Genomic DNA, 17166 nt, shown 5'->3' with positions numbered 1-17166 from the left:
GGAGTGTAGTGCAGTGGCTAACACCTTCAGGTTTTAGGTTCGATTCTCATCAGTAGGATTATTCGTATCCCTTTATTTAGATTTCCTTTCCATTTCCTTGTATTAGGCCATAACCCTCCTATTGTAATCCAAAAAAAAAATTTGTATATATGAATTGTACAGACACTACATGAAAACAAAACTGTTCCATATGGACGGAAATTGGGACGAAACTAATATCGTCCAACAATTGGACGGACTAGGGGCCTGCTCCAAGAATCGAATGAGATATTAACCTCTATCTAAATACAAGTATATAAAACAAAAGGAAATAGGACAATATAACTGGAGATGATCGGTAGTAGGAATTACAGCTTGAGAGCAGCTATGGCTTCTGGCTTGAAATCGACCCTTAGGGCTAGGACTCTCCTGACCTCGGCAGGAGTGAGTCTCCAAGTCATTGGCCCCGAGTTCTCCCCCCAGAAGTCGAGTATCTCCGAGACCTTCTCCAAGTTGAGGATCGTGGCCATTTGTGTAAGACGCGCAAACTTGTCCCTCACAGTTCTCTGAGTCATGCTCGAGAAGTGGCTGACCAGGGCCCTAGCATCTCTGTCAAGCTGCAGACCTCCGAGCTGACTGAACCTCTTCTGCATCATTATCACTTCGAGTCTCTTCACAATGAAATCAATCACCAAGTGCACAAATGTGTCGAAGTTGGTGGCGGTCATGAGGGGTTGGAGCCACGACACATTTGTTTCCACTGCAAGCAGCAGCCTCTGGACCCACGGGTCGTTGATCTCGTTGTCTGCATACTCTGCCTCTGAAAGCTCGTAACTGATGGTTGCCACACTATCCAGCACCGGGCGGATTCGGGGTGTGATAGTCGCCACCAGCTGCTCCATGCCAGAATTCAGAGCCTGTTTGAAAGTGTTGTTCATCTCACCTAGCTCAGAAACACACGACTTAACTCTCTCTCTATCAGCTGGAGCAGGGAACACCTGAGGAAGACCACATTAATCAGCCCGATCAATTTGGACTCTAAAGAGGTTCGGAGCTCTTTTCGATAGATGATGAAAATGCAGGAACAGGAGACACCAACTACTTGAAAGACTGGACGGTGAGGTTGCACTTAAACCTTGTACACGAAAGAAATGCATTCTGAAATGAATGCAAAACAAGTTCGGTGAAATCATATGAATAACTTCCGGCACAAAGTTTCAGCTAATATCCAATCTCAATCCCTTGTCCTTTATTTCCGTTGTCAGATCAAGACCCATATCTGCATCAATACTGCAAACTTCCCACCATTTTAAAGCTTCACTCCAGAAAAATTATTCTCCAAAAGCAGAACTATTGAATCTTTCAGACTGGAAAGGTAGCCCATTCAGAAGGAAAATGTAGCTTGCGGTATATAGTTAAATCCAGCTCTCCAGTCTCTAGACCACAAAATATTTGAAAAATCAATAAGACACAACGAGAAACAGAACTAAAGGCCCTGCTGAATGAACTATTCTCACTGATGGACATTACTAGGTTCATCATAAAGTCTCTAGAACAGCTCAAGCAGCTTTATAGTCATACCAGTCTACCACCATTTGAAAATGCTTTACCAACTCCCAGCTCAAACTGGGTTTCTTCGAGGTTATTTGTACCTAGTTAGGATCCTTTTGCCCCCGTGCTCTCTCTGAATCTTCACAAACATCTCAGTCAATTATACCCCCTGTATTTAAGAGACATGCTCACTATCTGGCTTCATTGCCTTCACTTAATCTGTTCCTAACTTAAATTGTCTATCAATCACTTTGCTGGTTCATGGGGATTGATATCGACTTCATGGCTAAACACATTTGGGTATTCCCACTGTGTACATGACAAGTTTAAAGCATTCAGCAGCCTTCATTAAAGGCCAGCACTTTGTGAAGCTTTAAATCATATTCACAGCCGCCATGAACACACAACTATTAAGATTCATTCAAAGGAACTTCATAGACTTCATCACACCCTCAGAGTACTGGTTGCCGATCTCCTAGTACATCTATACCAAAAGAAATGACTAGCCTTCACAGCCATATAAAGGCAATGACTTGCCACTACAATAAGCTAATGGGAAGTGCATTACTCCTATCAATGCATCTGGACTTGGGAAACATATTCAGGTAAAGGAATCGCTAAAGCTTCAACCAACTTTACCTAAATATAGTATCCGAGAGCATAACGGTAAGAAGATTCAGAGAACAGAAAGACATAGATTGAGGAGGAAACCAAGGAGCATTGGGGAAACAAAAGACGACAGTGCCTTGCACATGTAGAAACATGACTTACCTCAGCACATTGCTCTTCTATCTCGTGCTTGAGTTTGAGGACGTACTCCGCACTAACATCCACATTATTCAAAGCCGTGGCAATGTCAGTTCCGGTCTTCTGCACGCCAACCCCACCCAAGAAAAGCTTGGCTCCGAGATTAGGCTCCCTCATTTTCAGCTGTAAAGCTTCGTGGTACTCATTGCCCAGCAAACTGCAGGCCCCGCTCAGGACCGCAATCACGGAGCTGATATTCGAAGTGAAGATGGCCCTGCGGAGGCAGCTCTGAAGGACATAGAAGACATCATCGACCATGGAAGTGGTGAGGCTGTCAGGCACATGCTCATCTATACTGATAGCCTTCCTCACATTCTCCACCATGAAGAAGCCCTCCAAAATCACATAATACCCGGTTATCTCTTGCACCACTTTACTGAAGCTTCCGCTCCTAAAGGCCTTGGTGGCTCGGGGCAGCAAGTCAGGATCAACCGAAGTAAGGCACTTGATCTTGGAAAGCATGAATTCAGTGTAATCCTCGCCCAGCTGCATAAGAGAAAGTATCTCTTCCAGGTAGAGCTCAATCTCCCTTGGGTCCGGGCCCTGCCCGGCTCCAACCGCAAGCAGGTTCTTGTTCTGGGCATTGATCTCCGATGAGATCTTTCCCAATTTCCGGTACTCCATGTACTTCTTCAGGACGAGGGATCCCCGAGAATCACATTCTTCCTGGAGCTCACAGATGGCGTAAACAATCCCGTCTTCCCCACAGAGGCTGCGGAGGATATCGTGATTCTCCTCGACAGCTAGGACAATGTCCTTGAAGAGGTTGGTCAGGCACCCGACGAAATTGGCCTGCGAGCCATGGGGATCCTGCACAAGCTCAAGCAGCTGCTCGAACTCGAGGCGGGACCTCATGCCGATAACCTTCTTGAGGTAGCCCACATAGGCCTGGAGGCCCTCGTCCTCTAGGGCGAGTGGGGAGTAGAGGCGGATGAAGCGGAGGACGGTGGGGTGGTCCCGCTGGTCGATGGCGGCGGAAAGCCTCTTCCTAACAATGGATTCGAGCTGCCGCTTGGAGGCCATCATCTGCTCCCATCCCCGGGCGTCTCTACCGTATTTGGCGTCGATCTGAAGGAAGGTCTGGACGCACTTGGCGGCGGCCTCGAAGTCCTCGTGCTCGAGCGCCTTCTTGACCGCTTCGATGCAGTTGTTGCGGTCGACAATGGCGTCGAGGTGGAGGAGCGTGGAGTTGACCCGGGATTGCGCCAGATCCAGCTCCCTGACCTTGCCGCTCACCTGATCCGCCAGCTGGGACGTCGACCGGACATTGGAGAGCATGTGGTCGGAGTCGGACTTGACGATATCGAGGACGTGGGCGGACTTCTGGAGGTTGAGGAGGTGGCGGTCGAGGTCGGAGCGGCGGGAGAGCAGGGTGTCCAGCTCCACATCGAGGGCCCTCTGGTAGGCGATGCACTCGTGGAGGAGCCGGGTCATGGCTCCGACGTCCGTCAGGCTCTGCACGTGCGACAGCGCCTCCGGTGCCCCGAAATGGATCGACGACGACGAGGTTCCGTCTTCATTGGCTTCTTCCGCTCCATTTGAAGCTAGAGAAGGCGATGCCATCTCTTTCTCCTCCTTCTTCTTCTTCCTTGTTGTTCTTCTTCCTTCCTCACACAGGGACAGCTCGGTAATGGAGGGGTTCGTCGGCGGAGTCCGGCAGCTCCGTCGCCACTGTGACAGACTTTTTGAGGCAAATTCACAGTTTCGTTCTCGGTGGATAGATCCGATCGATCGAGCAGGAAGAGAGGCGAGGGAGAGCTAGGGAACTGCGTCTGCCGAGACTGGTCCCTGTACTCTTACATTATTATCAATTTATCCCAATTAAACTTTTTATCTACGTTTTAGTCCTCCAACTCCAAGTGATACTTGTGCTGTGCTGTGCTGTGCTGTCACAATCCGAAAAAAAGTTTGTGTTTGGTCCAAAATGTTTTTTCTCACCAGAGGTATAAAAAGTTTGAAAGACGTAACAATTTAGTACAATCCGTCAATTTCAGAATAACGCCATTAGTTCCTGTTGACGTATCAAATGACGTGGCACATGGTTGTTGATGAGGTAGTTGACGTGGACAAAATTGGATAGGAAAGCCAAGAGACAGAAAAATCATACGTGTTAGTGGAAGTATTTTAGAGGTATAACAATTTGATACAAAAGGTTTGCTTAGTGTAACGTATTAGTACAAAAAGTTTGAATGATGTAATTTATTGGTACAAAAGGTTTTTATTGTAACAATTAAGTACAAAAAGTATGTCGTTATATAACACATTGGTACAGAAAAATTAGCACACATAATTGATTAGAGAGAGATTTGGTGGGGTGTGAGATACATGACACTAATCTCTCTCTCTCACGAGAGGGAGCAAGAGAGATGAGGGAGAGGAGAGAGACGAGAAATAGGAGAGAGAGAGGCGGGAGAAAGACGAGAGAGAGAGAGATGAGAGAGACAAGAGAGAGAAGGGAGACGAGAGAGAGATGAGAGAGTTATCTAGAAGGAACATAACGAACATTGCACCTAGGAAGAGCATGACGGGATCTAGAAAGACCTTTAGTGAAAATATCGCCAAATTGATCGGTACTTGGAACATAATGAACTCGAAGAGCCTTAGTAGCCATACGTTCACGCAACAAAACAGAAATCAAGCTCGATATGCTTAGTACGAGCATGAAAGACCGGTTTCACAACTAAAATAGGTGGCAAAAACATTTTCGCAGAAGATCGTGAGAGGAGTAGATAAAGAGATGCCAAATTCCCGCAATAAGTGACAGATCCTAACAGCCTCCGCAACACAGTGAGCAACTGAGCAATACTCTGCCTCAATACTAGAGAACGAGCAACAGTGGGCTGCTTGTTGGCGTGCCAGAGGTGGAACGTTGGGTGGTATCAGCCCAACCAGCCAATTGAATGACGTCCGGGATATGCTGTAAGAGAAGCTGGAGTAGATCGTTCAATCAGAAACCATGGGAAATGGTCCTAGCCGAATACCGAAAAATCTGCTTCACGGCCAGAAGATGCGGAACACATGGCTGGTGCATGTATTGATCGACAACACTAACAGCAAAAGAACTATCAAGCCTGGTCAGAGTGACATACTGAAGTGCAGCAACCATTAGAATGTACTTAGCAGAATCCGAAATAAGTTCACCATCCATTGCCATCGACATCATAGAGGCAAGAGGTGTCGAGACAAGCTTGACCTTTATCTAGATTGAAATGTCGAAGAAGTTCAGAAATATACTTCGACTGAGATAAATGAATCCCGGGTACATGTTGTCATGCTTCAATGCAAAATAATAATAATGATCCCCTGATCATTCATGGCCAACTCAACAGATCCTTCATGGCAAACTCAACAGACATTTGGGAGATGATAGAACTTAATACCGAAAGCGGAATCACCAGTAATAATAATATCCTCCACAAGAGTAATATAAATAAATCTGATACCCAGCACGGTATCATCATATGTAAAAGGAGCCGGCTGTGCTAGCAACGAATCCGATAAAAACAGAAGATAGTCGCTGAACCAAGAAAACCAGGCACGAGGAGCCTGCTTGAGATCGTAAATCACCCTTTTAAGATGACAAATGTGGTTCAGAAAATCTAGATGAGTGAAGCTAGGAGGTTGCTTCATGCAAACCTCTTTATTCGAAATGCCGTGAAGAAAAGCATTCTTCACATCCAATTGACGAATCGGCCAGTCACCTGATAAAAGTAATGGACAAAATAGCACGAATAGTAACAGGTCTAACAACCGGACTAGAAGTCTCATCATGATCTGATCAGCCCTGCTTACTTCTTGAAACAGCCTTGAACTGCTCAGCCGTGCCATCTAGGCATTCCTTTTATCCTATAAACCCCATTTACAGCTCACGAAGTTTTTAGTAGAATCTGGCGGAACAAGATCCCAAGTTCGATTTGCAAACAAGGCATTAAATTCATTGGCCATCGAGGATCCTGCAATGCCTTAGTGTATAATATGTAGGAGTCTCAACTTTAACACTAGATAAATCGAGAAGATAACAAGGCTTTGAAATTCCGGATTAAGACCAAGTAATCATGGAATGGTGGGAGATTTGTGGAGAAGAAGAGGGAGATGAACTTGAATGAAGGAAAGATTTTATTTGTGCCGGCAAAGGAGAGGATGAAGACTCGATCTGAGGATCACAGAATAGAGGAGAAGAAGACGACATGTGTACCTGGACAAAAAAGAACATTAAACTGAACAAAACCTCAACTTCCCTAGGTTTCCTAAAACTTGACCATTGGAGTGACCTAAGCGAGCATGCCATGGGACAATAGATGCACTTGAAGCAACAATGGAAGATGATTGTGGATTACACCAAATAATTGGGTATCGGGGTACAAGCCCCCCTCGAACGAATCAGCTCGTAGAAGCACCTTCCCATTTTTTGATCCTTCAAACAAAATGATCGGCCATCAAAATTAGTAGAGCACTCATTATCATGGCACAACTGACAAACATAACTAAGGTTTCTAGCCAAGTCAGGACCCGATAAACACGAAGTAAATGTAGAGACTCTGAGCTGGTATGTCAAGTTGCTTCTTTAATAGGTAACAATAGAAAGCGATGAAAGCGACTTCTCGATGTCCCGATGTCGTATAAAAGCATGATTAAAACCACTGGTGACATTGAATGGCCTTGTGACCGATGATATTGCAAATCTGACAAACTGACAACGGACTGGAACCAAGGACGCTGGATTCATTCAACGAAGGAACAAATTGTTGTTGGTCACCCCTTCCTCGGCCGGGAGTTGAGATGAGGAACCGGACTGTTGAAACCCATGGCCACCTCCATTATCGAATCCACGGCCACCACGGCCATGAGAATTACGACCTCTCCCACATTGGGCACTGTTTTGATTCTGGACGTGACAAATGCCGATGCTGGGTGGGTTCAGCTGAGAGAGGCTATGTCGAATCCTTTGTTCTTGAATTAACAGTCTTTGATCGAAGATCTATAAACGTAAGAGGATCGAACCATGAGTCACAGAAACAACTAAGGCAAATCATATTCCTGAGGCAGCCTATTTAAAGCCTGAAGAATAAGATCCTTGATAGAAACACACTCGGCGAAGGCCTTCGATTGACGAAGGTGATCTGCAAATGATTGATCAAGCTTTAGTTTTGCATTCTGTAGGGTGAGCTTAAGGCCAATCTCTTTGGGCGCACATTGATCTACAAAGTGGCGTGTGATGTCCCCCAGATTTCATGAGAGCGAGGATCATGAACCTCCAGAAAAATTTCAGTCCAAAGTGTAGTAGCATTAATGATACTACGAAGAATATATCGATCGGTCTTGCTCCATGAGACAAAAAGAGGATTGATGATCGGGGCACTGGCAGGATCGACAACAAACCAAGGTGGGCAAGGGCATGACCAACAACATAGACCATGAGATCCTGACAAAGAAGAATGGCTTCAATTTGAGCCTTCCATAGTAGATAGTTATCGGCATCTAATTCGATCGAAATAATATTAGATACATTGGGCAGAAGAGAGAATCTATTTTTTATTTTTTATTTTTTTGGTTATAAGGGAGGTCCAAGTGTAACATCCTAGGCAAATTCCACATCGACAAAACACGGAAGGAACACTGAGTATATGCATGGAATTTCGACATTTTGTAGTGTTATACACGTATATATTAAGTTAAATTTTAATTTTATAAAGATACATTCACGCATCATATCATATATGTATGTAATTTTTACATAAAGCTATACACGTAAATTTCCATATTTTTTATTTGCCAATATAATTTGATATTTGATAATTGATTTTAAAATGATTTTCTACTGGTATGAGATATGTTTGAAATTTCACTTTCCAAGTGTAAAATTGCTTTTACATGTGCCATATCCTCCATTGAAATCGGCCAATTCAACGTTTCTTCTTAATCATCCCTTAAAATCCACCGCCTTCCTTTGCTTATTTAAGCTGTCTTCTCCATTCTCTTCCGGCCAAAACCAAAACATACACAGAGAGTTAGAGGTCGAGCAGAACAGAGATGAGGTTAAATTTTAGAAAATTAGAAAATGATGAATCTTCCATGTTTTAAGGCTCGGGGGCTTGTCATTATCTTTATTATCGTTATGTTAATATTTTAAAATCACATTATCATGGTCATGTCGATGTTATGTATTTTGTACGATCGATTATGATATGATTGGACTCGTAAATGATTCAACTAATTTGGATTGTGATTATTTACTTAGCGAGTGACAATCTCATCTTGTCTTGGGGGAGAGAGTGACGTCGGCCCAATCGCCCCTATTCCCTTCGCTTGAGGTATTGTATTTTTTTTAAAAAATATATATATAATTTTCTTTATTTTTTATATTTTATTTTGTCCACATATTGCGTCACATGTGCAGGGACGGTCTTCCGTGAAGGCCAGCTCGGTTTTACATCTTCATCTTTTAATTTCTTGACATTAAACCGCATGTTAGATTTGATAGAATAGACCGATTTTGTACAGCGATGCTCCAAGTTTAAAAGACATGCTAGGAAGCGAAAGTGGCAAAAAAAAAAAACGTAGCTTATAGTGCAATTTTCCCGAAACGGTTCGATAATTTTTCATTCCAAGATAAATCTATATCATGAATTTCACAACTAAACTGTAAACAACACAAGAAACTTATCGATTGTCACGTCGAATCCCGATTGCATCCGTCCCTTCTCAAATCTAATTTAACGTTGCCAAACTCTTTAGTAGCACCATTTGCTTTCAATCAAAAGCAGGAGGAAGCGTGAGATCATCGGACTGAATCCAAAATCAAAATTTCAACGGTTCTAGTTCCAAGTCCACATATTATGGTGTTCTCTCCCGGAGTCGCACTATCCACCAAACGCCACGTAGCACCCATGGGATCCACGTAGGCCAACGCACGGTGCCCTTTTCATACTTCTCCCTACGGTCCCATACCCCTCCAATCTCACACAGGCCACAAAATTTCATTGAATTTTATTATCCATAGAAAAATTCAAAAAAGAAAGAAAGAAAAACCCAGAAGAATAGGGAAAATATTACGTGATAATTAGGAATTTGCATGAGTGCCCGGTATATTCGAAAACCTATAATAATGGGTAGGTTTTGGATAGATCCAAAGAAGAATAGGATAGGATCGGGTAGCATTGTGAGGAACCAGTGAAAGCCGATTCCGATTCTATTGAGTATCCATAATCGAAATCGAAATCAGAATTATAATTAATTTATATATATATATATATATTATAATGTTAATATATTAAATCGGAGAAAAAACCTAGCACTCCTCACCCCCACAAAACAGAGTGTTCCCGAACCTTGAGCCCCTCCCTTCTAATAGCGGGGCTCCCCGACCCCTCACATGGTAGATCTCCTTTGACAACCTCACCTAGTAGATATTCCCCGAGCCTCCTCGTTTTTGTCTTGCTCTACAGTCCGCAACACACACGTCAATGAGTCGCTGCTCCTCTACTTTACTGCTCTTGCCCACGACAATAGTTGCTGCGTTGCCGCTAGCCGCAATGGTCCAACGGCGGAAATTTGATATTATGATATTATGATATGATATAATAATATGATATTATGCGTTGGCCGGTCCCAGTAAAAGGGCAAATTTGTCAAGCAGGGGCAGAGAATCCCGATTGGTCCAACGGCGCCACGTAATCCGGGCCCGCCATGCAACGTTGGATGCGCTTTTACAGACTTAACCCCGGGATGGAGCTTGTGGTCGAGATTTGAAGATGGGGAGCGGGGCCCACCCCGGCAATTAAAAGAGCAACAAAATTAAAAAAAGAAAAAGAAATAATAGATTGAGGGGAGAAAAGCGCATGGGTTGGTGCTTTTGGGGAGCCAGCCACTAGTTTCGCTCCACGTGGACATGCCTCCTCCCCGTCGCGGCCTCGCAGCCTCAAATATGTGACCTGAATTTCGAATTAAAAATCAAAGAATAAATAAAATAAATGCTGGAAAATGATTAAATTTTTGCGAGAAAAATAATTCCACAAGAATTAGTAGTGGCTGAGATTGTTCCTCAGTCCACCGCAAGCTGTAGCTTCTGGTGCTTTAGGTCTCATTCCCCCCCCTGCTTTTCTTCTCCCTCTTCTCCCTCCTGCTTCTACTGTTCTGCTTCTGCTTCTGCTTCTGCTTCTGCTTCGTTCCGATTGATCCGCCATTGCGAGTTCCAATCCCGTGTCTGGGCATCCCGGCGAGCATTCCGATGGATGCGTGATCCTCGACTCGACTCGACTCGACTCGCTCCCATGGCTTAGCTCACATCCGCTTCACTCTCCCCCACAAGGTCATTCCCTGAAATCCCCCCTTTCTGCTCTGCGTAGGGCGAAGATCAATCTCCCCACGGCGATGTTTATTTGTTTTTTTTTTTTTTATACTGTGTGTTGCTTTTCATTCTCAGCTGAGCAGAGAGTTGATGCTGCTGCAGTTGCTGATCATTGAGAAAGTTTGTTAGGGGCAGGGTTTTTGATTGGTGAGATACTTTGGCAGGGGCTCGGCAGATATCGATTTGGTGAGGATTCTGAATTGAGGAGTTTTGTTTTGTGTGTTTCGGGTTCGGGGTCGGTTTTGGAGGAGAAGGAGTGTCGTGTTCCGCTCTCCTCCTCCTCCTCCTCCCTCTCTCTCCACCCACTCTGTGTTGGTCTGTATCGGTCACGGTGGTTTCGGGAAACGCTCTCCTCCTGGAACTTGGTGAAGAACTTCCCCCAATTCGCGCATATTGATAGTTTCTTTTTGAGTGGTTCCGAAGTGGAATGCATAGTTGTGATGATTCAAAGCGTAGACGGATCTCTATCAGTTGCTGTTGTTTCTTCTCTTTTGCAGTACTAGTGCTCTCCCACGCCGCCCCTCTACTGTCCCGCTTCTACCGTCGTGGCCATGATAGTTGTGTCAGAAGAGGCGAAAGAAGGTTCCTGTTCTATCAGTTGCTGGTTCGGGAGAATTTGAAGCAACTCGCAGCTGCCCGGATCCGCTCATGGACACCTACTCCTCCGGGGAAGACGTCATCATCAAGGTCATACCTCTGTTACTTTACTCTTCTTGATTCTTTAAGGTTCCTTCAAAAGTTTATCTACTCTGTGTGTCAATATCTGAATCCCAGACGAGGAAGCCCTACACTATCACCAAGCAAAGGGAGCGATGGACCGAGGAGGAGCATAACAGGTTCCTGGAAGCCCTGAAGCTCTATGGACGAGCTTGGCAGCGCATTGAAGGTGTTTATCCCATTTGATTCCTATTCATTCTGTCCTCTGATTGACATGCCAATATAGGGCTTCTTGTCGAATTTGCAGGTGGCGATTATATGTTAGTTTCTACTGTGTTCATACAACTCGTGTATTTAGCTAATTAATTGATAACTATGGTTATTTCATAGAAAGATTCATTCAGTATAGAGTTCCTGTGGTTTATACCTGTTAATTGGGTACCCATTCGTTCTCTCCTTTTTCTCTTTTGCTTGGTGCTCCGCAGAACATATAGGAACAAAGACTGCTGTTCAGATCAGAAGTCATGCTCAAAAGTTCTTTTCAAAGGTTAATGGCTACCCTCTCATCTCTGGCTGTATAAGAGGCCTATAGTTTGTGCTCTTTGGTACTGGTAATGCAGTTCAATGTATTCTATTGCTCATTTTCTATAGAAAGGGCTAGAATGGTCAGATTGACAGATAAGGGCACATGATAAGAATTTCAATTGCTATCTGTCTGGACGGAAGCCTATAAAGTGGATATGGGTCTGCGGCAGTGAATAGATGGCAATACCATATAACTGAAAGAATGATGTCGCTACGAGCATATAAATCGGTCGATATGAGAGTCTGGAAAGATTTCCCTGGACTCTCTTGATTTTTGATGAAGTTATCTGTTTTTGCCCTATAGTCTCATGAATTCAACTCTCCATCTCGCCCCTCATCAATCAAAATCCCGGGGCCGTCATTGATGCTTTCTCCTTCTTGGATGCTTTCTGTAAGCGCAACGCAAACTATGCACTACTATTACCCTCTTTTGTTGCCGCTGCATAATTGGCTATGCACATTGTTCCTTGTACTGCTAAAACGACGACAGGCCATTCTCTCTTGTAACAGTGGCATAATTCAGGATCTGTCTTTGATGCTTTGCGGTCATCTCATGGTCAAGTGGTATAGTACACAGGGATTTGAGTTATGTTAAATATGAAACGAACAGTTGGAAGAGGCAGAACAACTAACATGGAAAATGAAGATGTTTGGTACCTGAGCTGATTATTAATTTCTTTGGCACTCGTAGCTGCTAACTGTGTTCAGGATTCGTCTAAAATCTAATTTTGTTTATAATCATAAAAAATTTAATGAATGAAATGTTCTTGTCTCAATGCTCACTGTTGAATTTGGAGGCGGTGCTATTTTTTTCTTATTGTAAGTCATCCTGAACATGTGATTCAATGTGAAAGCTTGGAAACTTGTTTTAGTAGGTACTGAAGCTTCTTGGTTATGTTAATTAGAGAAATTAAGACACTAGAAACGATACTATTGGAGTGAGTCTCTTGTAATATTTTATATTTGGTTTTATCATACAACTCAGCTGGGAATAGTATTGTGGTCCTGTTAATTGAATGCCGGCGATGGTTCTGAGATGTTTCCAAATAACTACACAATGACAGACTGCATTGACAGATGATAAGTTATCTTCTGACGCATAAGGTTGGTCAGCCCTTGTGGTTTCTCCATCATGAAGAACTAAGACAACTAGGGCCTCTCTTTTAAGTCCTTTTGTACTCAAAGCTTGCCCTCACTTTTAACATGGAGCGGCTTCACCCTTCGAACTTGCATGCGGTGTGTTAAGGCATTCATATTTTGTATTTTCTTTTATTGATGACTACTAGCATCCTTAAACTGATTCTTTTATTGATGATGTTGCCTTTCTATTTTTTTGGGGAAAATAAATGAAGAAATATACTTGCTCCAAAGATTGCATCTGGAAGAGCATTTATAATTTTCTGCAAGGAAGCAACCTAGTTTCTGAAGCTTGGACTTAGACGGGTTCATTGCTGATATTCATCGTATCTTTCTTCTGATGACAGCAGATTATAGATTGTTACAGTCTAGATGCCTTATCAACTAATAAGTTCTACTCTGTGGGGGTATTCTTTAATGTGTTCCTAAGATTTTGAGCCAATGTTAGACAAATTTTTAGTTCGTTAGATGAGATAGCTGGACTAAGATGGAGGAAGATATCCTGCTTTCTGTCGCGTAGGATAGGCTAAACAGTTTCTTGACCAAAGATGTCTCTCAGCTAATTCCTGAGCCCCTCATCAGACCAGCTGGTCCTTTTGAGTTTTGATGAAGAGAGGAAAATTAGTGACGTTATTGATTTCTTCCGAAGTAATGACATATTGATGCGGTCTTATTGTTTGCAACATAACCAAGCTTCTGTGATGGGATTGAGGGGCCAGAGGCTTGACTGTCCAAATGCATCCAGTATTTTGTAAAGCATTGCATCATGATGTGGTCATTATTCATGATTTAACGTTGATGAACAAGAATTGCCTCCTCTTTTGTGTAGCCACACTTCAAATTGCTTTATTTGGCATATGCAAAATGTAGTGTGCATGTTTATATGATTTTCTTAAGCTTATTGGTGAAGTTTCCCTTTTCTATTATTACATTTTTCGGTTTAATGATGAATTTCCCCTATAGGTCTTCGAATTGAAATTTTTTTATAGTTTATCTTGTCCTGGGGACTGTTTAATGAAATTGTTCACATATAACAAATCCTTAAAAGTACTGATGTATGTTCCCTGGCCCTTTGTTGGTCTATATTATCAGCATTATATCTCCCAAATAGAGAATGTCTTACTTCGATTTCTTTATTTGAGATTGCACGATAGTTGTATGTATATCTCCTTTAAAATCCCTCAAAGCCAATCTAAGTTTCCACAAATTTGTTCCGTTAAATCCTTTTTGCATTATAAAGAAGCATATACTATAACCAAGGTGACCCATGCTGGGGCACAAATTGATTGGATGTCCAAAATCACTCCTCTATCGGTTTGAGAGGTTGATAATTCTTTCTTTACCAATTTTTCTTGCAATTGATGAAAAATCAATTGTGATGGCACTTGCATTCGCCTTCAGCTGAGTTCTGGTGGTGGCTTGTAGTAGTTTGTCTGAAATTAAGTTGTCTTTGTTGGAGGATGCGATCAGTTGGAAAAGGAGGCGCTCATGAAGGGCATTCCAATAGGACAAGCTCTAGATATAGACATTCCACCTCCGCGCCCGAAGAGGAAACCAAGCAATCCATATCCTCGAAAGACTGGTGCAGGTGCGATTGCACTGCAAGCTGGAGCAAAAGATGGAAGAGTTCTGACCACTGTTTCACCATCCTTCTGCCAAAAAGGACTCAATTTGGAGAGAGAGCCAATTCCTGAAGTAGTTGAATTTCCTTTTGCAATTCTGTTCTTTTTCTTTCATTCCTGTATTCTGGATTTGAGTTCTTTGCAATTTTACCAATTTTTACTTCTGCATCCAATTCAGAGAGCTAGTGCTGGAGAAAAGTCGGCAAATGCAAAAGAAAATCAGGATGATAACTGTTCTGAAGTCTTCAATGTGATACAAGATACTCACTGTTCATCTGTCTCTTCAGCAATCACGAGTCCAGTGACGATCCCATTGGCAATGAGGAATCCATGCACTTTCAAGGAGCTTGTACCTTCACTGAAAGAGGTTAGAAACAGGAAAACATGCTTGTATCTTTTTGTAGCTATTTGAGCTTGGAGCATGAAATTAATTGGTTATATTTAATGCAAAACAGGCAGTTCAGGACAACAGCACATGCAAAACGAGCAATATGGAGATTGCTGAGGCTTCCCAAGAGAAAACAGTCCAGTGCGGAACGGATGATTCAACTGTAGCACTAGCACTGCCAACGGATGAGATACAAGGGGCTCAAAACTACCCGAGGAATGTTCCTGTTCACGTCTTAGACGCAAAGCAAGGACGGTCTCCCCAGGCTCCTTCAATGGACGTGCCACTCCACCTTACCAGAGATATTAATGGACAACCTAACCTGTTTGCAAATCCTGCAGCATCTGCAACTACTGATCATCATAGGAATGACCCGACATTTGAGCACCAATCATTCCCAGCTTTTCACCCGCCATTTACTCCTGTTCATCACAACCACAGTGACTATCAGTCATTTCTCCACATCTCCTCCGCATTCTCAAGTCTCTTGGTGTCCACTCTGTTACAGAACCCTGCAGCTCATGCAGCAGCAAGTTTTGCGGCAACATATTGGCCCTACCCGAGCATGGACGGTGCTGCAGCGGACTCTCCTGCTAGGCAAATGAGCTCAACCCCCAGCATGGCGGCCCTTGCTGCTACTACCGTTGCGGCTGCAGCTGCATGGTGGGCAGCCCATGGATTGCTCCCTCTCTGTGCTCCTCTGCAAGCTGGGTTCACCTGCCCTATGCCATCCTCCTCAGTTGTCCCTCCCGCAGATACTGGTCAAGCTCCTGTAACCCAGATGGACCCAATGGAGAAAGGTTTTCAAGAGAAGTCCTCGCAAGATCACCTGGACCAGGACAATCCTGATACAGAACAGGCTGCGAATTCAGCTTCAAAGCCCCCGGCGTTAACATTATCTGATTCCGAAGAATGTGGAGGGGAGAAGCTCGAGAATGATTCAAAAGATGAAGATTGTGGGAAGGGCTCAGGAGAGATTGATTCCCCTGATTTAAACAAGACTGAGGCAGGAAAGCCGGTGGACCGTTCCTCATGTGGCTCAAACACTCCTTCCAGCAGTGAAGTTGAGACAGATGCTCTGGAAAAACAAGACGAGAGCAAGGAAGAGCCTGCCCTCGTTGGTCCTGATCCAAATAACCCAACAGTCGAGCATGGAAACCGTCGGAGAAGTAACAGCAATTCAAACGATTCTTGGAAGGAGGTTTCCGAGGGGGCAAGTATCGATATACCATTTGTTTATCTTTTCTCTTATATTTGTTTCTCTTTTGCCGGGTCGTATTATTTATATTTTCCTCCCTTATATGCTTGACTAATTTAATTCATCAGGGGAGGTTGGCTTTTCAAGCACTTTTCTCCAGACATATTCTGCCCCAGAGTTTTTCGCCTCCCCGTAATGCAAACAGGATGGAGCTGGATGAGGACAAAATCAAAGATGAGGAGCAAGCTGCCGAAGGAGAGGGAGAAGGAGATGGAGATGCACCCGCAATAGACCTCAATAACAAGACCGGGCCTTGTCCTGCTCATCACGATTCAGAGGAGAAGGCACAACATTCTTGCGGTCATGAGGAGGGGCTGCTCGCAATTGGACTGAGCAATGGAAAGCTTAGGTCTCGTCGGACTGGATTCAAACCTTACAAGAGGTGCTCGGTTGAGGCAAAGGAGATGAGGGTCGCTAATGTAAGCAACCAGGGCGAAGAGAAAGGCCCAAAAAGGATACGCTTGGAAGGGGATTCTTCGACTTGACATTCGGTATCTGCGTGATACTCGATGACAAGGGCAAGCTTTGTCATGGGTCGCATGCAGGTTACCGATATTTTTCCCCGATGTCTATTTCTTCATCATCTAATTTCCGCCATGCAAACATCTCACGAAACTTGTCGTGTGTGTGTCTCTGTGTACTATATAATATGCCGTCGCCAATTAGTTTCTATCCTGAACTATGCAACCATTGCTCGGGACTTCATTCTGCGGAGACCTAGATAAGGATTTACTACTTGTGGAAATAGGCCTCCTTGTCTTGTGTGGCCTCTAGACAATTCCTCCGCTGATTTGTCTGCCTGTCACTGTAACTTGATCGTGGCCTTTTCTTCTCA

The 17166-nt window shown here is 43.7% G+C and overlaps 2 protein-coding genes across 12 annotated transcripts; one reads left to right on the top strand and one right to left on the bottom strand.

Moving 5' to 3' along the window:
* Positions 1-121: 121 nt before the first annotated feature.
* Positions 122-4075, bottom strand: LOC116204224 (conserved oligomeric Golgi complex subunit 4). The gene is made up of 2 exons (XM_031536577.1): positions 2302-4075; positions 122-977 (listed from the first exon to the last, which is right to left on the bottom strand). Exons 1-2 carry the CDS (start codon positions 3898-3900, stop codon positions 348-350), a joined length of 2229 nt encoding a protein of 742 aa, XP_031392437.1. The 5' UTR covers positions 3901-4075; the 3' UTR covers positions 122-347.
* Positions 4076-10399: 6324 nt separating this feature from the next.
* Positions 10400-17166, top strand: LOC116197866 (protein LHY). Of its 11 annotated transcripts, none has more exons than XM_031532725.1 (10): positions 10400-10645; positions 10849-10870; positions 11182-11371; positions 11459-11570; positions 11827-11888; positions 12231-12317; positions 14534-14758; positions 14864-15052; positions 15141-16286; positions 16400-17166. In XM_031532725.1, exons 3-10 carry the CDS (start codon positions 11333-11335, stop codon positions 16814-16816), a joined length of 2277 nt encoding a protein of 758 aa, XP_031388585.1. In that variant the 5' UTR covers positions 10400-10645; positions 10849-10870; positions 11182-11332; the 3' UTR covers positions 16817-17166. The 11 variants fall into 11 exon arrangements, with proteins under 11 accessions (XP_031388585.1, XP_031386406.1, XP_031385629.1 ...); XM_031530546.1 differs by having other exon boundaries at positions 10787-10870; XM_031529769.1 differs by having other exon boundaries at positions 10768-10870.

Source organism: Punica granatum, chromosome 1 (genome assembly GCF_007655135.1).
Source record: "Punica granatum isolate Tunisia-2019 chromosome 1, ASM765513v2, whole genome shotgun sequence".
Taxonomy (NCBI): domain Eukaryota; kingdom Viridiplantae; phylum Streptophyta; class Magnoliopsida; order Myrtales; family Lythraceae; genus Punica; species Punica granatum.
Note: the sequence above shows the minus strand (reverse complement) of the source record. Positions and strands in the feature narration are given on the sequence as shown.